Source organism: Trichoderma citrinoviride, assembly GCF_003025115.1.
Source record: "Trichoderma citrinoviride strain TUCIM 6016 unplaced genomic scaffold BBK36scaffold_1, whole genome shotgun sequence".
In the NCBI taxonomy this organism is placed as follows: Eukaryota; Fungi; Ascomycota; class Sordariomycetes; order Hypocreales; family Hypocreaceae; genus Trichoderma; species Trichoderma citrinoviride.
Genome location: NW_020194709.1, coordinates 1,840,910 through 1,862,495, shown reverse-complemented (window position 1 = coordinate 1,862,495; position 21,586 = coordinate 1,840,910). Strand labels below are relative to the sequence as shown.

At 54.2% G+C, this 21,586-nt stretch overlaps 8 protein-coding genes across 8 annotated transcripts; 6 read left to right on the top strand and 2 right to left on the bottom strand.

Moving 5' to 3' along the window:
- Window positions 1-867: 867 nt before the first annotated feature.
- On the top strand, window positions 868-2,803 carry BBK36DRAFT_1108124 (hypothetical protein; the record flags this gene model as incomplete). Its single annotated transcript, XM_024889333.1, has 4 exons — window positions 868-1,752; window positions 1,815-1,926; window positions 2,057-2,186; window positions 2,548-2,803. The coding sequence occupies 4 exons, from the start codon at window positions 868-870 to the stop codon at window positions 2,801-2,803; spliced, it is 1,383 nt and encodes a 460-aa protein (XP_024753947.1).
- A 559-nt stretch (window positions 2,804-3,362) lies between these two features.
- On the bottom strand, window positions 3,363-7,163 carry BBK36DRAFT_1165140 (RecF/RecN/SMC protein; the record flags this gene model as incomplete). The annotated part of the gene is made up of 5 exons (XM_024894746.1): window positions 3,363-3,627; window positions 3,712-6,800; window positions 6,860-6,980; window positions 7,039-7,079; window positions 7,137-7,163. The coding sequence occupies 5 exons, from the start codon at window positions 7,161-7,163 to the stop codon at window positions 3,363-3,365; spliced, it is 3,543 nt and encodes a 1,180-aa protein (XP_024753946.1).
- Window positions 7,164-7,678: 515 nt separating this feature from the next.
- Window positions 7,679-11,635, top strand: BBK36DRAFT_1108797 (hypothetical protein; the record flags this gene model as incomplete). The annotated part of the gene is made up of 6 exons (XM_024889404.1): window positions 7,679-7,854; window positions 7,932-8,022; window positions 8,078-8,611; window positions 8,753-9,093; window positions 9,325-10,945; window positions 11,009-11,635. The coding sequence occupies 6 exons, from the start codon at window positions 7,679-7,681 to the stop codon at window positions 11,633-11,635; spliced, it is 3,390 nt and encodes a 1,129-aa protein (XP_024753945.1).
- Window positions 11,636-12,350: 715 nt separating this feature from the next.
- On the top strand, window positions 12,351-14,392 carry BBK36DRAFT_1165138 (DEAD-domain-containing protein; the record flags this gene model as incomplete). Its single annotated transcript, XM_024894745.1, has 2 exons — window positions 12,351-12,715; window positions 12,808-14,392. 2 exons carry the CDS (start codon window positions 12,351-12,353, stop codon window positions 14,390-14,392), a joined length of 1,950 nt encoding a protein of 649 aa, XP_024753944.1.
- Window positions 14,393-14,987: 595 nt separating this feature from the next.
- Window positions 14,988-16,224, bottom strand: BBK36DRAFT_1108693 (WD40 repeat-like protein; the record flags this gene model as incomplete). Its single annotated transcript, XM_024889390.1, has 3 exons — window positions 14,988-15,635; window positions 15,721-15,946; window positions 16,052-16,224. The coding sequence occupies 3 exons, from the start codon at window positions 16,222-16,224 to the stop codon at window positions 14,988-14,990; spliced, it is 1,047 nt and encodes a 348-aa protein (XP_024753943.1).
- Window positions 16,225-17,092: 868 nt separating this feature from the next.
- BBK36DRAFT_1108951 (hypothetical protein) lies at window positions 17,093-18,511 on the top strand (the record flags this gene model as incomplete). The annotated part of the gene is made up of 2 exons (XM_024889422.1): window positions 17,093-17,695; window positions 17,795-18,511. 2 exons carry the CDS (start codon window positions 17,093-17,095, stop codon window positions 18,509-18,511), a joined length of 1,320 nt encoding a protein of 439 aa, XP_024753942.1.
- A 407-nt stretch (window positions 18,512-18,918) lies between these two features.
- On the top strand, window positions 18,919-19,728 carry BBK36DRAFT_1108467 (bacterial bifunctional deaminase-reductase; the record flags this gene model as incomplete). The annotated part of the gene is made up of 1 exon (XM_024889369.1): window positions 18,919-19,728. The coding sequence occupies one exon, from the start codon at window positions 18,919-18,921 to the stop codon at window positions 19,726-19,728; it is 810 nt and encodes a 269-aa protein (XP_024753941.1).
- Window positions 19,729-20,479: 751 nt separating this feature from the next.
- Window positions 20,480-21,433, top strand: BBK36DRAFT_1165135 (ribokinase; the record flags this gene model as incomplete). The annotated part of the gene is made up of 1 exon (XM_024894744.1): window positions 20,480-21,433. One exon carries the CDS (start codon window positions 20,480-20,482, stop codon window positions 21,431-21,433), a length of 954 nt encoding a protein of 317 aa, XP_024753940.1.
- Between the last annotated feature and the right edge of the window lie 153 nt (window positions 21,434-21,586).

Below are 21,586 nucleotides of genomic sequence, written 5' to 3'. Positions count from 1 at the left end.
GACGTACGGCTAGAAGCGTTCATCAGAGACCATCTCATCAGTGGTGTCTCCCAGCACGAGTAATGCGCGCCAAGTGTTGGAAGTCTCTCCTGGCAGGGATTTCGTTCCGTCAGAGGCAAGGCTGGGACTTGAAACTCCAAGCCAGTTCTGCCTCTGCAGCCAACCAGGTCGAATAAGTTTACGTATGTATCTCGGACACTGCTCAGTTGCGAACTGCGCCAGATTGACCGCACGATTTTGTGTTTACTCTTGTGTACCTCGTACACGTCTCATCACACAGCAGCAATACTAGTACCAATATTCGGCTGGTGCGGCTGATGCGGCCTACCTACCCTGGAGGACATGCGAGGTCAGCCGCTCTTCTGAAACGCTCGAAGACATGGACACTCTGATACAACAGAAATTCTCCTGCTCCGCAGGCTGTGACACGAGACTCCCGGCAGGAGGGAATCCATAGGCCAGCGATATGCGACACAGCCTTGTCCGGCTGCTTCGCGTTCGAAGTTTGTAGCATCAAACGAAGAGCACTAGAGATGGGGCTATCGTTCTATCAGATGGCCTCTGACTTTGATATCGGCGCTGCTCACGTAATACTATACGATCCTGCTTCTTCCTCCGTGGCAGCGTCAACCCTGAGCAGCCCGTAGATTCATGATCGAGCCAATCGTCAGCCGGACCTGTCAGACGCCTCCTAGAGATGGAGGACTAGAGAACACATCTCTCACCCTGCTGTTGTGTACTGCTAAGATCATTCGCGGCGGCAGCAGGTGCAAGTCGGCCATCACGGTACCATTCGCGTTCATCAGTCGCGAGCAGCACAGCACGGATTTCTCACTCAAGGCTGGCCCTTGACGCTGAATTGCTGCAATGCCGTCCGTTGCCCAAGTCATCGAGCTGTTTGACCCCGTCGCAGTCATTCTCCTGCTCACAACCGTGGTCGTCTTCGCAATCCCCGTCTTCATCCTCTTCCCGCCGATACCAGTGGAACGCAGTGATGCGCTGCAACAGACTCACTCCAAGGTCGGCATCTCGCCATCCCACAGCAACCTCCGGACTCAGACATCGCCGGATCACAACCACCAGCCGGGAAAGCCCGCCAGGATACAAAGCTTATTCATCTATCCGGTCAAGTCGTGCCGGGGCATCGAGGTTGAACAGAGCAGAGTGTTGCCCAAGGGCCTCGAGTTTGACCGGTTGTTTGCTTTCGCACGGCAGAAGCCGGAGGCAAAAGATGCTGTCGTGCCGTCTGGAGAAGGTGAAACCCAACGGGCGCGATGGGAAGTTCTCACGCTGAGGCAAGTGCCGCTGCTCGCCAATGTCCAGGTGGACTTGTGGCTTCCGGATGCGAGCAGGACGAGCCGCCTGTTGGGCAGAGTTGGTGGCCGTTTCGTCGTCATCAGGTTCCCCTGGAGGGACCCTGGCCTGAAAGGAGTGATTCAATGGATATCTGCCAAGCTGAGCCGCGGCCTCGGCGGGATTCCGGAGAAGGAATTTATGCTGTCAATTGACTTCCCTTCCCCGGAGGAGATCAAAGCCGCGGGCTACTGCTACGAGGATACACGGTTCTTCAGCAAGACCATCCAGGCACTGAACCTCAGGAACGAGGTGCCGCCGGAGCTGGGTCTCTACCTGGGAGTAACTGCGCCAGTGAGCATATTCATGATAGACCCGGCCCGACGGAGGGAAGTCTTCAGGAACGCGCCGCGTAAGGAAGATGCTGGTTACCAGCCTGTCATTGACTTTCAGGATGCAGTAAGTTCAAGCCCTACGCCTCTCCCCTTGCATCGGCTCTTTGCATCTAATAAGATCTGCAGTATCCACTACACCTTCTAAGCCTTACGAGCGTCCGTGCCTTGGAGTCGAAGGTGCAAAAGGACGAACATCTAGAGTTCCTGGACGCGCGCCGCTTTCGCCCGAACATCATCGGTACGTCTCGGACATTTCTCTCTCTGGGGCCCTTATGTGAAATGGGTTTGAACCTAGTACCTCACTTAGAGTTTTCCCCTCGACTCCGCGGCAGCCGTAAGATACCCTCCAGCTAACTTGATGTGACTAGTATCTGGCCTCAAGGAGTACGACGAGGACGATTGGCGAAGCATTGAATTCTCCCGGCCCTTCCAGGCAGGCAAAACTGCCAAGGACTCGGAGTCGCCGTCGAGGTTCGACGTTTCTTGTCGCACAGTTCGGTAAGTTTTGTTGTTGTCTTCGGACCGCTCACGCTCTTTCTTCTGTGAAAACCTTATTCGCCCCCCCTCGAATCAGGGCCCTGTTCACATGCCGCAACAAAGAACAAAGACGGCGCAAAAGAACAAAGGCATCAGCCACGCTACTCATGTGGAGGCCCTGTCCGTCATTGAAGGAGACCTTTCACCTACCGTCGGGTATGGCGGTTTGCTATGCCACTACCTTAACCTACCTCTTGAGTCATCCAACTCTCACCACCTACTGCCACCTACCTACTACCTCACTCAACACTCTACTGAAACTACCCTATACCTACCCTTCCGTGAAGTCGCTTGCTAAATGGACACCCCTTTTCCCCTACAGGTGCAAATTGCCCAACGTCGATCCTGCCACGGGAATCAAACACAAGGTGGAGCCCGACCATTCGCTCAGGAAGTTTCGAAACATTGACGAAGGCGCTCCGAAGAGCGGCTGCTTTGGCATGCAGCTGTGTCCCATCTTTCCCAAGACGAAGGCGATGAGCGGTCCGGAAGAAGAGGAGGAGGAGGACTTGGCGCTGTCGCTCGAGGTGGGTATGGAGCTTAAGGTTCTGCAACGGGGGCCACATTTGGCTCTGTAGGCGTCTGGTTTGAGACGTCGAGTAGGTTGAAAAAAGTCTTGTATCTGATAGGTTGCCAAGATTGCTCAACTGTTTTGTTGACGTGGTGGTGGCGAACTAAAGAGGGAGAGAATAATAGAAAGGGGCAAAAAGAAAGAATAAAGGAAAAGCAAGCACAAAACAGATGTCAGCGAGCCGTAACATGGAGATGTCCTCGAGTAAAGACGCTTTCACTGTTCCCAAATATCAAAAACAAAGGCGTCTTCGGGTCAAGATGCTTTCATAAATTTCATCCAAAGTATCGAAAAACAAAGGCGTCCTCTGACGTAAATAGAATCCAAACAAATTGTGCAGGGGCAAAAAGGCAGAACGGCTCGTGATTATTCTTTCTCCTTGCTGTCTTCCCGTCTTTGTTTCATCCCGTTGTCAGATCAGATTCCACCGGCCCGGCAAACCCATTCGTGCGTCTCGTCACATCGTATCACATAGCCCTATGATTACCTAGGTAGACAGAATATACGGAAAATATTGTTATGCTTTTTTTTTTTCTTCCCTTTTTCGTTATTTTCAACCATCTCGATTACTTCAAGTCCGCAGGCGTGAGCGCCTGAACCATACTCGTTCCCTCGCTGAAGCGAGTCCGGAAGATACGGTTGGCGTTCTGGAACATGCCATCCTTCAAGCTGACGACGATGAACTGCGAGCCCTTGAAGCGCGTCTTGATCAGACGTCCAATGTTTTGCGTGTGAGAAAGATCGAGAGCGGCATCGACCTCGTCGAGAATGTACATGGGCGCAGGCTTGAACTGCAACAGAGCCATGATGAGCGAGAGCGCAACCAGTGACCTGAGAAGACCCTTTTGTCAGTAAATGCACGATAGAAACGACTGTAGCATGTCAGGAGTAACATGGACGGGTGAAGACGCATACCTCTGCCCACCACTTAGTTCTGTCAGACTCTGCTTCCACACTTTGCCCAAGCAAACCTTGACCTCGAGACCATCGCTGATTGTCTTGCCCTCGGGAGGATCCAGCTTCGCGAAACTGCCTCCGGGAAGAAGCTCGGAGAAGATCTGGCCAAAGTCTCCATTCACCTTCTCCCAGGTCTCCTGGAGTGCCTTCTTCTTGTACTCGTCCAAGCTGACAATAGTCTCCTCAATCTTGCGCTTGTCGCGGATGACCGTCTTGATCATTTGCTTGAGTGAGACTTCCTTCTTCTCGACGCTGTCAATCATGTTCATGACCTTGGGGTTGATCTTCTTCTTCATGCCCTGGAATCGCTCTGTCAGGTTCCGCAGGGTAGCCTTGCACTCTCCAATGTTCTGCCGCTGGAAATCGTAGGGCGTGCCACTGCGGCCGAACATTTCCTGCTCGTCGTGAATCCACTCGTACTCAGCCTCGAGCCGAGCAACATTCTCCGCCGCGGACTGCTGCTCCTTGTGGAACTTTTCGATTTGGTGGCCAAGCTTCTGCATCTCCAGGCCTTCTTCCGTGATTCGTGCATTCTTTGAGCGCGTGGCATCCTCCAAGGCGCGAAGCTCGTCGTCAAACTGGTGTAACTTGGCTCTCTCCTCATCAAGCTGGGCCTGCACGGCAGCGTGGGTTTCTGTCACCTTGGCCTGCTGCTTTTCCAACTCTTCGATATCCCGCTGCTGAGCCTTGATACCGACCTCCACCTCCTGAAGCTGTTCCCGTGCCGCTGACAAGTCGCCCCCAACTTGCTCTAGATCGAGCTGAGCACTCTGCAGCTGTTTTTGCAGCGTCTTAACAGCTATTGAATTTTTGTCGAAGCTCGCTCTCAGCTTATCGAGAGACTTCTGAAGTTCCACCAGCTTGGCATCCTTGTTGTTGTCAAAGTCTTTCATATCCTTCTCGATGCGCTTGATGTCAGCGGTGGCCTCAGTCTGACGAGCTTTGGCGTCGGATATGCTCGCCTGCAGCTCAGCAATGGTCGCCTTCATATTTTCAACCTCTTGGATGATGGAAGATGATGAGTTGCCGCCGATTTGGTCTTCAGCAAGCTTGATCTCGTGTCTCTTCAGGTCCAACTCTTGCTGTACCTGACGGGCTTGATCCAGCTTGGATTTCTCCCTGGCAATCATGAACTGTAGTTCCTTCAACGTCCTTTCAGTCTCATTGAGTTGATGTGTGAGGTTGTTGAGCTTTTGCAATGTAATCAGCACGCCGCTGGAGTTTGGAGCGCTGCCACCTGAGAGCGTTCCAGAAGGATCGTACGAGTCTCCTTCCAACGTAATGCTTCTCATTCGGACACTGGGATCGAATGTAACCTTCTTCGCCGTTTCAGCGTCCGCGCAAATTAGAGTGTTGCCAAAGACGTATTCCATTGCAGAGGCCACTTCGTGGTCATAGCCAACCAAGGATAGAGCGAGATCGACTTTGCCAGGCGCAATTCTCTGTGCCGTCGCGATGGTCTGTGCTGATGCTTTGAATGCGGCGATCTTGTTCAGTGGGATAATCGTCACTCGCTTCCTAAGCTTGCCCCTTTGGAGGAGCTGTGTGCCCGTAACTTCTGAGTCGACCACGACATTGTACAGTCGTCCACCAGCGCAAATCTCCAGCGCCGTTCCAGCCTGCGCCTTTCCTTCGTCGATTGTGAACAGCTGCGCGACTAGGCCTTTGACCTTTGACCTGTCAAAGTTGGCCACGGGATCGGAGTAGGTGAAATCGATGTTGGCAACCTTTCGTTTCAGGAAATCGCATTCTTGCCGTAGATTTCGGACCGTCTGCTGCAAGCTGGACTCTTGTTTGTACATTGCTTCTTCCTGGCCAGGCTCGAGGCCAAACCTGCTCAATTCCTTTTCCAGCCTCTGCTCCTGTGACTTCAGACCGTCCAACTCGCGCAGCAAGTGGGCATTCTGTTCCTTGGCTTTCCGAGCTCGAGGCTCCTCTTCCTTGACTCGGCTTTGCAAATGTGCAATCTTGATTTTTGCCTGCTCCTGTATGGTTGCGGCAGCCGTGGCGCGGTTCTTTGCCTCTTGAAGTTGCCCTTGGTATCCGTTTTCTTGTCCTTCTCTCGAAGCAACTCCAGTCTGCAGCGTTTGCAGGAGCTCTTCTTTCGACTCGGCCTCTTTGCTTTGCTTTTCCAGGTCATCTTTCGCTTTCTCGTACTTCGCTTTGACGTCTTCGAATGTCGCTGTTTTTTCCATGAGAGCAGTTTCCAACTCCGACACCGCTCTCTCGGCAGCGGCCTTCTTCTCCTGTTCCTCCTTCAAGCTCGAATTCTTCAGGTCCATGACCGTCGTGAGCCGCACCAGCTCGTTGGCGTGCTTTTTTACCTTATCTTCGAGGTCTTGAGCCTTGCCCCCTTTTCTGAGCTCCTTATCGCGCTGTGCCCGCACCTTGTTGGCGTCTTCTTCAAGATTTGATATCTCATTGCGAAGACGTGCGACTGAGCTTTCAAGGCTCTGTTGCCGCTGCTTCTTGGCTTCGAGATCAGCTGCGGACTGCCTGAGCTTCTCCTGACACTTGGTGTAGTCGTATGCCACCACAACGCGGGAGAGCCGCTCCAAATCATTCTGCGTTTGCTGAAAGTCCAAGAACGCTCTCTTCTCCTGTCGAAGTTTCTCCAGCTTGGGCTCTATTTCATCTCTCAGAAGCTCACTGAGCTCCTGAAGCTTCGTCTCCTTCTTCGCCATCGTCTTCAGAGCCTTATCTCTCCTGTCTTCGAACATCCTTGTTCCCGCGGCCTCCTCGATCATGGCCAGAATCTCGACGGGTTTCATGTTGAGGACCTTGGTGATCCGTCCCTGCATGATGAGGAAATTGGGATTGTTGATGTTCAGCTGGACGGACTGGAAGAGGTTCTGAACCGTCTGCTGCTGTGCACGGTGGCCGTTGATCAGGTACTTGGACGTGCCGCCCAGGACGATCTGGCGAGTGACGCTGATGGTGGCATATTCTTCGAATCCGATCGGCGACTTCTTCTTGTCCCTATTATCAAAGACAATCGTGACGCTGGCCTTCGTGACACCCGCTTGGCCTCGTTTGTAGATCAGATCCTGCATCCCATGTTACTAATCGATCGCGTGCTGACCCAGGCAGTGTTGAGCCGGCATACCTGAAGGTTCTGCGCCCGAACAGTGGACATGTTTGTGATTCCGAGAACAAAGCATATTGCATCGAGGATATTCGACTTCCCGCTGCCGTTGAGGCCGGTGATTGAGTTGAAGCTCTCGTCCCTGGGCTGGTCAGCAAGCCTGGACGTTACACATTCTTCGTCGGGCAGTCGGAGCTTACCATCCCGAAATAACAGTCCGCACGGCATAGGACTTGAAGCCCTGTGAAAGGGGTTAGCAGAGCAAGATCAAACGCGAGGAGCGGCTGGAAGCACTTACGTCAATGATCACTTCAATCACCCTCATCGTGGCAGCGCCAATGAAGCCGCGAAGCAGATGCTGATGCGGATCGTACAAACTTGGTCCCTCTAATGCACAATCAACTCCACCATGAACCAGGGACGCGACGACCCCCAGAAGTGTAAAGTAAACAACCCCCTCCGTGTTTGCTTTCTGATAAGCCGTATCTCCACGTGATGGTTGACGTAATCAAGTGCAGCTCGATTCCCCCCTGTGAAGACGCGAGGGGAGGCAGGAAGGTTAGAGCTAGCACAGGATGGCGCTAACCCGATCTGGAGCGCATCAAAACATTGCAACCTTGGAATGGTGAACGGGGCCCAGCCTATTATTTACTTTGTACATTCACCACTACCTCATATCAGCCATCATCAACATCGCCCTACAGACTCCGCCGACAGCAGAGTTCACGCCGAATCATACCGTCGCAGTCGCCGATGCCGTGACAAGAGACAGAGACGATCCTTATCCAGCCAGCACCGGAAGACACGACATCGCGCTCCCAGCGGCTCACGCGCGACACCATGACGGCAATGCGAGGCCCGCGTCTCCAGGTCGGGTCCGCGGCGTGGGTTGGCGAAGAGCGGGCGTCTGCATTGCAGATTGTGAAATCGGAAGTCGAGGAGTTTTCGTACTCTGCCCACAATGAGGTCGAGTGGCTTAACGAGCACATGGCTGCGATTCTGAACGGGAACGAAGTGTTTGTTTCCCTATCCACCACTCACCACCCGCGGCTGCGAGTGACGATGGGTGGTCCATGCTGACTCCCTTTTCCAGAAATATCACAGAAGCATTTAAAACCCCAGGCAAACTTAGGGGCAAAACACCCTATGCAGCTCGAAAGGGCAACGCAGCAGAGTCGCGAATGGTGAGTTTTACCTGAAGGTGCCGTCTCGGATGTCACTCTAATATGCAACAACCAGCCTTTGTCCGATGTATTCGCAACGTCACCTACCGACTCGAGAAACCAACCCTCGGACCAAGCCAACCATTCTCAGTCCCATCAACTACATCAGGTCGCCCTGAAGGCGGTACCGTTAGTCACCAAGCCCGTTTCTCCCCAGCGAAATTTGTTCTCGCCATCGCGACCGCGCCACCCTCGAGGCATGCAAGATTCTGGCTATTATGGGAGCCAGGACCATATTGCGACTGACGCAAGCGAGCTCGCGGAGCCTGAGGGTTTTGCAAATCCCTACAGCGATATAGTGCTGCCGCCCGGCGGGTCATCCGTCAGAAGAAGCCCAGTCCGAAAAATCGTTCCTGTGTCTCCAAGCAAGACTTTCCAACCACCGAAAGAAGACTCGACGACACGTAATCTACGAGATGTACCATTCAACAAGGCGCTAGATGAACCAGAAACGTCAGCCAAGGAGGACTTCGATTCGGACGAGGCATACTCCGACGCGCCAGTGATATCCCCAGTTCGATCACCAGTTCGATCCCCCAAGAATGCACCCGTCTCTGGAGAGCAATCGAACGAGTCTTCAGATGACGAGCAATCAGCGTCCGAAGGGTCAAGCCCCATCAGACCCATTGTTCGAAAAAGCAGCTTGAACTTCGCCTCCCTGCCGGCCAGGGAACCACTCAACTCGGGCAAGAGCCTCGGTGCAAGACAATCTCGGAACAGCCATTTCGATACCGGCAATAGCAGCAGAACCAGCTACTACCAAAGGCAAACGGGCGGCAAAAGCCTCGGAAACCTCGCTAAGCGCGACTCTTTACACGAGGAGAAGGAAGATGGATTGGAACCGAAGGCAGAGGATGCTTCCCCTGTCCAGGAATCCTCCGAGGGTGACCGGCCGGGCGTGAATCACACGAAGACATATACACAGAGATTGCAAGATCAAATCAGCATGTTGAGCAAACCGCAGGGCGGCTTTGGGCAAACCAAAGCGATCGCCAATGCGGCGGCGCTTCAGCAAGAGCCCGCCCAAGCGCAGTCTATTACGAGCCCAAAGCTCGCTTCTCTGGAGAAAGGGCCGGCTTCTACGACACCACGCGCTTCTCCTGAAGATGAAGATGCCGACTGGATCGAATCGCCGAATACAGCCAAAAAGGCCAGAGAATCGAGACCTCTTTTCACCAAAAGCCATACGACCGACATCATGGAAGGAATTCAGGATCAAGACGACAGCTATCCACATCAAGCCATTGAACGCGCTTCTCACAGTGTTTCCAACCATTTCAAACCATCATCCATATCAACCATGCCTCTGGATCCATCAGCACTGGCAAAAGACACTACCGCTCCATCAGAGGCGATTCCCATTTCCTTCGCCAGCCTGGCGGCTTCGCAAGATGACTTGGCTGACAACCCCTTCAAATCGCCTTCTCGGCGGGAAAGCCCTTTGAAGCACGTCAGGAGCAAGTTATCGTCCATTCTAAAGAGCTCTCGCGGTCTACTCGCCAGCAATGCTGACGGTAAGGCCCTGATGTCACCCTCCACCACTCGTCTGGCCTTGCATGCTGGAGCGTCTACAGATTCCCTCGCTTTGAGGGCTCAAGATGTTGAGCCTCAAATTATGGATCCTACGAGCCCATCGAAGCCGGTAGCCCGCCGCACCAGGGCGTCTACAGAGCGAGAGAAGGAGCAAAAGCGCCTAGAAAATGAAGTCAAGCGCATGGAGGAGCAGATGGACAAGCTTGACAAGGCGCGAGAGAAGGAGCGCGAAAAAGCTCGGGCTTTCACCCAAGAGCAAGAAAAGGTGGCCACTATGGAAAAGGAGGTGGTTACCAAGAAACAAGACGAGAGGCTGGCATCCAAGGCAACCCCCAACCCCCCCAAGGCTGGCCCTCCTAGTCCCCGCAAGATGAGAGCCGGTGAAGAACCTCAGTCCAGACAGTTTGACCGCGATATCGACATGTCTGACGCGCAGCCTCCCATGCCTCCGCCTTCTTCTACCAAACCTACCCTACCCGGCCCAGTGGCACGTGGCAAGGACAGCAAGCGACCAGTGAAGCCAATCAAGGATTCGGCTTCCAAAATCAAGGCTCCCCCTACTGTCATCAGGGTCAATACCTGCTCACAGCATTCGCAATATCAACCTGCTGGCAGCCGCGTCTCCACCGCGTCTCATGATACCTTGAACTCTAACCATTCGACTGCTTCATCAAAGTCCGGCAAGTCCATCTACCAAGCCAAGTCTTCAGCACCGAACACGAAGCCCCCTCCTTCTGCTGGTCGACCCAAGGCGGCAGAATTGGCGGCCAGGAAAAAGGAGCAGGACGAAAGGGAATCGCAGCGGCGTCGCGAAGCCAAGGCAGAAATGGAGAGAAAGCGAATAGCAGCTCAAGAGGAGCAGCGGAAACAAGACCAACAAAGGCGCCTTGAACTGGAGCGGCAGCGGCAGCAGGAAGAAGAGAAGAAGAGTGCGCAGAGGCAGGCTGCCATTGAAAAGGCCAAGCAAACCAGAGCTCCGCCACCAGCAGCACGATCACAACCGAATGGCACGTCCGACACAGCCTTGCCTCAGCCAAAGTCAGCATCTTCAAAAGCCGAGGGCCAGCCTGCTCGGCCGCCTTCTCGGTTGGCCGGAATGCGCGATGATCCGAACAGGCCGGTCAATGCCATTCTGTCAAACGCCGCCAAGGCAGGCGCAAAACGTACCTTTGGGCCGGAGACGACTGAGGAGACGTATTCAAGACCCCCGCCTTCTCGAGGTGGGCCGGCATACCAGACGAAGGATTCCAAGCGGCGCCGGACCAGTGAACACAACGATGATGAGTCGGAGGTGGACAGTGCTCCTAAGATCAAGGGTGCGCCAGTAAGGCCGTCAACCGGATTCAAGAAGGTACGACAAATTCGCTCGATGTATGCCATCACTGATGGTTCGTCCAAGACTAACAAGGAGCAGGATCTGCCGACGAAATCTGCCTTCCAGAATGGATACGCGGCTGCACCTCAGAGCGCCTCTCGAGACTTGTTCAAGGCTGCCGTCACATCTCAGCATCACAGCCAGATGAAAGCAGCTCACCCCCTCGATATGGCGCAGATCTCCAAGGGCCCCATACCTTTTGCGCCTGGCTCCAATGCTGCTGGGTCTTCTCACAAGACGCCGGCTCGGCCAGGACAGCTGGCAAGTGTCAAGGGGAGTGTGAGGAAGGCTTCGCCGCGGTTCCAGAACGGCGATTCGATTGAACTTCCCGAAATTCAGACTGATGATGATGAAGACGACGATGACGAAGGCGGAGGCATGGCCGTGGCGGCGTGGGCTGACTCCCCGGACTTGCGCCGGGCACTCATGAGGCAAGAGTCGATGGACCCGACACAGATCTTTGGCCCACCGGCGCCTTTGATCATGGAAGAAGTCTTCAACAAGAGCAAAGACAAGTGGCACAAGTTTCGCCAGAGGACATCCAGTGCCAACTGGAGCGGCCTCGATCGTTTGACTGAAGATGACATCAGAAAGGATATGGCGGCTCGTGACAAGCTGCGGCGAGATGGTGGCTGGTCTTATGAGATGAGCAAGGACATGCTATAAATCGGGTGGGGGTTGTACATTACGTTACGGGCAAGGACCGGTCTGGCCAAGGGTTTGCGGGCGTTGTGGCTATCAAGTCTCGAGAATTTGGATTACGGAGTTGGGTTATCGTTCACACAAGCATAAAGGGGGGAACAATCATATTGCATAATCGGACGACGGTGGCATTATGCGGACATGATGGCTGGCGTTTTGGGAACGACATGAATTGTTATTACTGCAGAAAAGAGCTTGTTTAGACATTCAATTTATCACAAAGGATTGTCGATGATTAAGTTGCGATAAAAGCCAGACACAACTGATGTGGACTGTGATATCCAATGTCCTTTCAATGAATGGCAATGGAGTGACCTCGCGACTTCGGCACTTCGCTTTTTGGTTGGAGTGGAGTTGAACAGCCCAAATGAGGCTAGCCTTGCTGTGGCCTAGCGGTGCCTTAATCTTATCGATATGCTTTCCCAATTAGGAACAGCAGCTGGAGGGGTCGAACTTTTTCTGCTGATAAGTGGGCTCAGGCGGGAAAAAAGTAGAAGAAAAAAAGTCCCAGCAAACTTCATCGGCACTTGGAGAGAACATACACGCGACCTTTCCGTCGATTTTTTCTCATCTTCTTTTACTCCGAAGGGCACTTGACTGTGTCGTCGGTTTTCCATCTCATACTCGATCAGCTTTATTGATTGGATTCCTATAAAGCAGAGACATCACAGAATTCGCCATGTTTCGGACCGGAATTCGTCGATGCGGCGCCTTGGCCCGCGTTGCGACGACCAGCACCAAGCTGCTGAGCGCCCGCGCAGCCTTCCCGGCCTCCTTCTCTGGAGCCGCATCTGTGTCTCGATCAGTTGCGCCTCTGAAGAGCTTTGCGCAGTTCAACCGCCTGTACAGCGCCGATGCTGCTGTCGCGGAGGAAAACACTCCCGAAAATGCTGCCCCCGTCGGCGAGATCACCTCGTTCCGGGACCTGGAGGCGATTGGTGTTCATCGCAACTTGCTGGACGCAATCACTCAGGATATGCGATATGATACTATGACGCCTGTCCAGGCGAAGACGATCACTCCTGCGCTCAAGGGAACTGACATGTAAGTTCAACAGAAACTTCCTTTGGCTCGCCATCCTGCAGAGACGAGAGTGGCGAACGCTCGAAGAATTTTATACTGACCGTTTCATCAAGTGTTGCTCAAGCCAAGACCGGCACAGGAAAGACGATTGCCTTCCTGCTCCCTCTCCTACAACGCATGATCGCAGAAGACCCAACTCTGGCCACCCGAAAGGCGTCCCGGACCGCCAGATCGGACGACATCCGCGGTATCGTGCTGTCGCCCACCCGTGAGCTTGCCGAGCAGATCGCCACCGAGGCGAGGCGACTTTGCAGGCGCACCGGCTTGGTCGTGCAGTCTGCCGTCGGCGGTACTCAGAAGTCTGCCATGCTGCGCCAGACACAGCGCCAGGGATGCCACCTCCTGGTCGCCACCCCGGGCCGCTTGAACGACCTCCTCGAGGATCCCAACAGTGGTATCGACGCCCCTAAGCTGGCGGCGCTGGTATTGGACGAGGCCGACCGGATGCTTGACGTCGGTTTTGAGAAGGAGCTCAACGCCATTCAGAGCTACCTGCCCAAGGACAAGGTCAGACAGACGATCCTGGTCTCTGCGACCATCCCCGATAATGTCATCCAGCTTGCTCGCAAGATGGTTCGCCCTCACGATTTCGAATTTGTCCAGACGATTCCCGAGAACGACACCCTCACCCACGACAGAATCCCCCAGCACGTTGTCACCGTCTCGAGCTGGGCTAATGTGTTCCCTTCGCTGTTTGAGCTGGTCGACCGTGAGGTTGCGGCTGCCAAGGAGGATCCCACTGTCCCTCCTTTCAAGGCCATCGTCTACTTTAACACAACTTCCATGGTGGAGCTTGCCGGCGAGCTGGGTTACCAGCGCAGGCAGAGCGGCCAGCTGAGGATTCCCACATTCGCCATCCAGTCTCAGCTCAGCCAGCAGCAGCGGACAAAGGCCGCCGATATGTTCAGGAACTCCAGGAGCGGTATTCTCTTCTCGTCCGACGTCACCGCCCGTGGCATGGACTTCCCCAACGTCACCCACGTTATCCAGGTTGATGCTCCCAGGGAGCGCGAATCCTACATCCACAGACTTGGTCGTACCGGTCGACAGGACAAGGGTGGTGAGGGCTGGCTCTTCATCCCCCCCATGTCGGCAAACCCTGCTCGAAAGCTGCTGCGAGGCCTTCCCCTGAAGCCCAACAAGACCCTTGAGAGCGCCGAGGTCGACCTCAACGCAGTGGAGGAGCTGCCCGCCTACCATGAGGAGACGAAGACCCTCATCCAGGCCATCCCCAGGAAGATGCTGGCTGGCGCGTACACCTCACTATTTGGCGGACAGGTCTCGGACAGAGAACATCTTGTTGAGGACTTGAACGACTGGGCTGTCAAGGGCTGGGGCTGGCCAGAGCCTCCTGCGGTCTCATCCAGCTGGGCGAGGAACCAGGGCCTCATGAACGCCGGACTCAACATCCAGGACGGCCACCATGAGCGGATGCACCGGGATGAGAGGCGAGGCGGCGACCGTTTCGGCGACCGTCGCGGAGACCGTCGTGGCGGCGGCCGCTTCGATCGCCGTGGTGGTGGTGCGTCTCAAGACCCATTCAGCGAGATGAAGCAGCGTGCGCGACGTGATGGACCGCCGCAGCAGCACTCCAGGGGTCGCGGCCGACGAGGCGGAGGCTTCGAGTCCTCATGGTAAACAACAAAAGTGATTTTCTTCTGTTCTTAACACGACGCTTTTTTGGGGAGGGATGGAAACGATAAGACTGCATTGACATGATTGTAACCAAAAAAGGAGCAGCGCAACTCTTTCTCTTCTAACGTTTTTGATGCTCGGTATCTAGATGTTCAAGGGGAGGATGGCTCTGCTGGATTCAGGCGTGGTATTTTACGGACTACATGTTTTCAAAACTCCCTCGATTATATAGACGGCTTTGTACATTATCAGTTATTACCTACGGTGTTATTGGCTTTTGGAAGGCGAGGGATGGGATCAACACACAAAATCGCAAATCAGAACAATCTCCTCCATAAAAAGGAAGAAAATGTAAATTATTCTTGACGCAGTATCGATGTCTGCTGAAGTGCTCTTTGATGATGACTTGTAATGTAAATATGTTGCTTGTCTGTATATATCCAATCATGGCAGCTCCATGACATGACGCTCTACACAAGGATATCATTGTTTTTACACCAATACTGTTCATCGATATACGCCCCTGTAATCCCACAGGAGATGCATACAAATGAAGATGCAAGAAATACCGTTACTTTTGAATGCAGAATCCCCCTCCTCACCGTGGATGCATCAAGAGATTAGCATCCCACAGCAAAACCCTCTCATCCCAACCAGCCGAGGCCACCCAGCCGCCAGCACCAAACAGACACCAATCCACGCCGGTGACAAACTCTGTATGCCTATTCATAATACCCATCTGCGCGCCGGGCTGAGCAGTAGGAACAGGTCCCTGCGGCTGGCTCGAGGCGTCGTTCCACAGCCGCACCGTCATGTCGTAGCTGGCACTGATCAAAACGTCGCTCGCATGGGGACTCCACGCCAGCCTGCGCACGGCGTATTCGTGGCCGTGCATGACGGACAGCGGTCCGCCGTTGGGGTTGCGGATGTCAAAGGTCCGAATCAGCCGGTCGACGCCGCCGGTGGCGATGACGGTGTCCCGGTACTTGTTCCAGTCGTGGGTGAGGATCTCGGAGGGCGGCCCGCCGGCGGGCATGGCCCCGGGGTGGCTGGGCGGCGCGTGCACGGGGACGGCGGCGGCGAGGTGGTATTTCGCGGACGAGGGCATTCGCAGGTCGAAGATCCGCAGGTGGGAATCGGATGAGGCTGCGGAGATGAGGGCGGGATTGGAGGGGCAGAAGGATGCGCTGTACGTGCAGCTGCCGATGGGCAGGGTCTTGATGGAGAAGGGACGAGTAGGCGACCACTATAAGCAAAGACGGCATGCATTGTAAGTATATGAAGAGCTAAAGAGGGGGGAGGATAGCGCATATGTCCGGTTGTAAACGCACAATTTTGACCGTTCCGTCCCAGGAGCTGGAGATGAAAGTGTCTTTCGTGACGGGGTTCCAGGCGGCGGCAAAGGCCTCGCGGTTATGCTCATGGAAGATCATTACGGGAAACTCCTTTGCGCCAATGTCGAAGAGCTTGAGGGAGCCATCGCCGCAAGCAACCACGAGCTGGTTCTCGTTGATCTCGGACCAGGCCAAATCATAGATTGCATCGTTCGTATCGAATCTGCGCTCGAGTCCCCTTCGTCAGCATTCAAGCATATACTAATGGATATGCGCTTTCATGGACGCATCCACAGCAATCAGTTGTAAGTATAGGGCTAAGACGCACGTCTTCTCAACTTGGATTCCCTGCGCTGTCAGCGCAAGCGCAAAGAGTCTGCCGTTTCCGACGATGCCAAAGTTGGCGGCGGTTCCGACGGCGATGCGGGAGTCGTGATATGGCGAGTATTTGACCGCATAGGGATTGAACCCTTGAGTCCGGAACTCGAGCATTGCAGCCATGGCCGCTGGCTATGATTTGCCTGGGTACGGAGTAGAGAATGGGCGGGAGAGCGAAGGAGGAGAGAGGAGAGGAGAGAGGACAGCGCCTCACAGGCGCATCCGAGCCGAGGGGGGGCAGACTTAGAAGATGGACTGCAAAAGTAGACGATATATGGGCATCTGATATCAGAAGAACAGTAGAATGGTATCGCGAGGCCAGCAGTAAAAAGCCCCGTCAGCTATTCGTGCTGTCAGTCGCGAGCTCTGGTTTGGTATGGCTCTGCATGTCGAAGCTTGGGGCTTGTGTTGCTGCGATCCGCTTAATCTGACATGTGCCTCGGTCTGAAATCGGCCGCCGCATTTCGGTTCCCCATATTCTGTCCCCGTGTGGAACTAGACCTAAAGAGGTAGAACCTACGTAGGAACTTGAAGCTGTTGATGTTCTAATGGCGGAACATCCCGCTCTCCAAGGACTCTTCATGTATGTGAATACTTCATGCGGATCGCGTATCGTCATCCCCAAGGACGTCAATAGTTCGCTGATGATTCAGCAGGCAAAACGATGCCATGCTTGCCATGAAGCAAGGTATGCAATTCGACTTGATGCTTATATCGAGGCAATCTACATGTAATCTTTTTGCCTCATCTGGACATAGTGGATCACGTGAGTTCGTGTTGCTCTGGATGTCACGAATTCACGAATCGCGCCTGCCGTTAATCGCCGTGAACTGACGGCGTTTTTCTTTTGTCATTCTTTCTTTTCTTCTTTCTCTCTCTGATGCATCCTTATAAATATCCTTTACAGCTCCATGAAGATCAATTCTTTCTCCTCTGATTTCGCTCTCATTCAATAAAGTTTCTCAAAGTTCTACGACTCTCAGCTGCTCTCATGGAGTCCTTTCTCACGGGGCCAAAGCGAAAATCGACCCATGTTAATCCTACCCCAGAACCGGCGCCGTCCCAGGAAGAGGGCGAAGAATCGACAGAGATCAAACTCGCTATGCTATCCTCACTACATCCTCACATTGAACAGGAAACTCTCCTGGATGTCCTCTTAGCGCACGATGGTTCTGTCAGCCAAGCGTCAGAGTCACTAAAATCCTTTCGCCCGGGTGCGAGGAAAAGCGCCGTTGTAGGACACCAAAGATCCCTAAGGCTGTACACAAAACCCGCTGTCACGGGAAGTGATGAATTGTCATCATCGCCCAAGAAGAGGGCAAAATCAAAGAAGGGCAGCACACTGCACTTGTACGACCCAGAAGATGTGGCAGAACACACTCCCTGTACCATTATACACAATTTTCTCCCGGCCGAGCTGGCAGATGAGCTCTTAAGAGAACTATTACACGAAGCCGAATCGTTTGAGAAAATTACCTTCAAGCTGTTTGACAACATCGTGTCCAGCCCGCATACTTCGTGCTTGTTTCTCGAATCGCAGGAGGAGATCCAGGAGCAAAAACATAATTACTTTTACAACGGAGGCATGCTGAATGTGAGTCTTGCTTTCTTCTCAGCCCCCACAATTACAAATCAGCTGGAGATTCCCGTATGCTATTCGTACTCAATCGGACACACGGCTGATGCTCTATAGGATGTACGCAAGCTCACGCCGACGCTCGCCAAAGTGAAGCCCATCGTTCAGGAGACAGTCAACGAGCAAATCCAAACCCGCATCAAGACTCACTACCCTGGAGGCAAGAAACTGAGACATCAGCCATCCAGGCCGTGGACGCCCAATGCTGCATTTGTTAATTGCTACACCGGAGCCCAACAGAGCGTGGGATGGCACAGCGATCAACCTACATACCTGGGCCCTCGAGCTGTCATCGGATCCATTTCCCTAGGCGTCGCACGGGAGTTTCGTGTGCGCAAGATCCTACCGCGAGATGCGGAAACAAAACGTCCCGACGATCCAGACGGCGAAGGCCAAATATCCATCCACTTGCCACATAATTCACTCCTGGTGATGCACGCCGAGATGCAAGAGGAGTGGAAGCATTCTATTTCGCCAGCCTTATCCATTGATCCGCATCCGATATCTGGAAACAAGCGGATCAACATCACGTACCGAGATTATCGCCCAGAGATGCATCCGTCCCTGACTCCCAGATGCCACTGCAACATTCCTTGCGTGCTCCGAGTTGTGCAACGAAAAAAGGAAAACCATGGAAAGTACTTCTGGATGTGCTATGCAAACGCGATACCTGATAAAGATGGGTGTTCGTTCTTCCAATGGGCCGAATTTGACGAAGAAGGAGTTCCTATACAGAAGAAAACGACGACGACGACGACGACAAAGCTCCCCTGACAAACGTGCCCTAACGAGGACTTACAAAATAATATCACGCTGCAGAGGTTGACCTCTGGCCAAGTCTCCCGAGCTTGCTCATGTCCCGACCAAGAAGAATGATCTTCATATCCAAGGATACGAGTGGAGTCCTTTTCCTGCTTTCGCGGAAACTCATTCCATTCTAAAGCTATGGACGAATATTTGATGGAAACGCCGTGAGAGCTTTAGCCCCACTCGGCGCTTACACCAAATCTTCACGCTCCTCATTAGGTCAATTACTTAAGTAGCACCAGCGCCTCCAACCCTCCTCCATCGTCAATTTCCACCTCATACACATGAGCGCGATCTTGCCCAGTTTCGGCAGATTTTCTGAATCTCAACGTTGGAAAAGTCTTCCATCCTTCCAGAATCTTCAAAATAATAGCATGGCCGAGCAACTCACATTTCCAGCCGAGTCGGCGGCTGTCCTCGAACCCCGCCTGCCTCCCAAGCTGGAATCGAAAGATGCTTCGAGATCGCGCCCCTTTGTTACATTGACGTTTGCAACCTCACTCGACTCCAGCCTTTCCCTGGCGCCTGGAGTCCGCACTCGCCTCTCGGGCCCGGGCTCCAAGGCCATGACCCACTACCTACGGACCCGGCATGCAGCTATCCTCGTCGGTGTCGCTACCGTGTTGGCAGATGATCCGGCTCTCAACTGTCGGATTGCAGGAGCCTCTCACCAGCCACGGCCAATCATCATTGATGCCAACCTCCGATGGACGCCACGGCGCTCGGACAAGGTCTTTGAAGTGTGCCGGAGGGGTGCCGGACTCGCTCCCTTTGTCCTCACAGGCGCGGATGCTTCCGACCTGCCTGCTGCGAGCGTGGAGCTACTTCACGAGCATGGAGGCAAATACATCCGAGTCCCCAGCACGCGATCTGAAGCAACTGGTCGGCTTCGCTTCAGCTGGGACGATATTCTTGCTGCGCTCCAGGCGGAAAATCTGACCAGCGTCATGGTCGAGGGTGGCGGCCAGATCATCAATTCGCTCCTTGATCCTGCTTACCACAAGCTGATTGACTCGGTCATCGTGACCATCGCGCCGACATGGCTGGGACAAGGCGGCGTGGTTGTGTCTCCAGAGCGAGTCACTGACTCCGCGGGAGTCCCTTTCCCGGTCGCAAGGCTCTCGCACGTGTCATGGCACCCCTTTGGCGATGACGTCGTCCTGTGCGGCACGCTCCAAGAGTAGACAAGAAGAGCAAGACGACAGAGCAGCTGGATGAATAAAGTCGTAACAACTCCGGGTATGGCACATGATATCAACACACGAACGGAAATCATACATCTGTTTGCTTGCCTTTTTGGAAACTTGATACATGGTAGACAAAGCGTGCTGAATGATATTGGTGGCCAAGACTCATACATACACAAAGATGCGAATCAGAGATGGCGAACTCGGCTCTCTCCGGCCAGCCTCGGACCCGGCCGCTAGGAAGTAGCTTGTGCGCGACCAGGGACACACGAGGAGTTGGCTCAATACGGAATGCTAAGCGCCGAAGAGACACTCTCCAAGCACCGCCATGACGCTTAGCAGAAGGAAACCGGGGTGCTGGAAAAGGCTGCATGACTCGGCAGCGGCCGAAAGAGTTCTAGAAGCTGGGGCTTCCCTCGAGGTGTGGAGGGGCAGCTGCTGGATCATTTGCATGCGGACACCCCACCATCTTCTTACTACCAGAAATATTTCGACCCAACTCGTGTCAAACAAAAAGAGGGCCATCGCGGGGAATTTCAACATCTTCCCCAGACGTGCCCGTTCCATTCCACATCGTCTACACTACTTTGCTTCAAAGTGCTTGGCTGCAGGTCGAACAAGCTTGGCAACTGTGAGACCACTGTCACCCGTATCACTGCCAACAGCTGGACTCTCTTCATACATTCTCAACTCCGCACCACCGCCAACGATCAATCAGAGTTCATCCAGAGCCTCACCCTCAGCAACCATGGCTCGCCCTAGAATCACCGTCCTCGGCTCCCTCAACATCGACCTCGTCTCTTATGTCCCTCACCACCCCCTACCAGGCGAGACCCTCACCGCCAACCACTTCAACACCTCCCCCGGCGGCAAAGGCGCCAACCAAGCCGTCGCTTGCGGCAAGCTCTCTCGCTCCTCCGACCTCTCCAGCCCGGCCGCCGATGTTTCCATGATCGGCGCCGTTGGCTCCGACACATACGGCCAGCAGCTCATTTCCAGCCTGACCTCATATGGCGTCGACACCTCAGCTGTTGCCGTTCGTGAAGACAGCAAGACGGGCATCGCCATCATCATCGTCGACGAGCCCACTGGCCAAAACCGTATCATCCTCTCCGCAGAGGCCAACCACACCCTCCTGCCGGAGCACTTCTCCACCCTTCCCGGTCCCCGTCCGGATCTCCTCATCATGCAGCTCGAGATCCCCTTTGACACCGTCCTGCAGGCTCTCCGCACCGCCAACGCCTCCGGGATCCCCGTCCTCCTCAACCCGGCGCCCGCCAAGGAACTCCCCGACGAGGCCTACCAGAACCTTGCCCACCTTGTCGTTAACGAAACGGAAGCCGCCATCCTATCTGGCTGCCGAGAATCCGATCTCGACGATGTCTCCGGCTTGGAGCGCGTCGGTGCCCTCTTCATCCAACGGGGCGTTAGCAACGTCATAATCACTCTCGGCGGCCGGGGCGTCTACTATGCCACCAAGGGTGGAAAGTCGGCCCTGGTACCTGCGCTCAAGGCTAACGTCGTCGACACCACCGCTGCGGGCGATACCTTTGTCGGATCCTACGCCTTGGCTGTCGTCAGCGCGGGATCGGGCGCCTTCGACATCGATACCGCTATCAAAGCTGCCAACCGGGCTGCAGCCATTACCGTCTCTCGCAAGGGAGCCCAAGTCTCTATCCCTTGGAAAGATGAGCTGAATTAGTTTGGCTTAGATGAAATGTCAATTGAACAATACAGTCCTGAGAAAAAAAATATCACATAAATGGAATTTTCTGTAACAAGCAAGCAAAGTCCAAGATTATCCTTTGGCCGTACGTGCGCATGCTACCTACTTACTGTTGATAGTCGGCCAGTG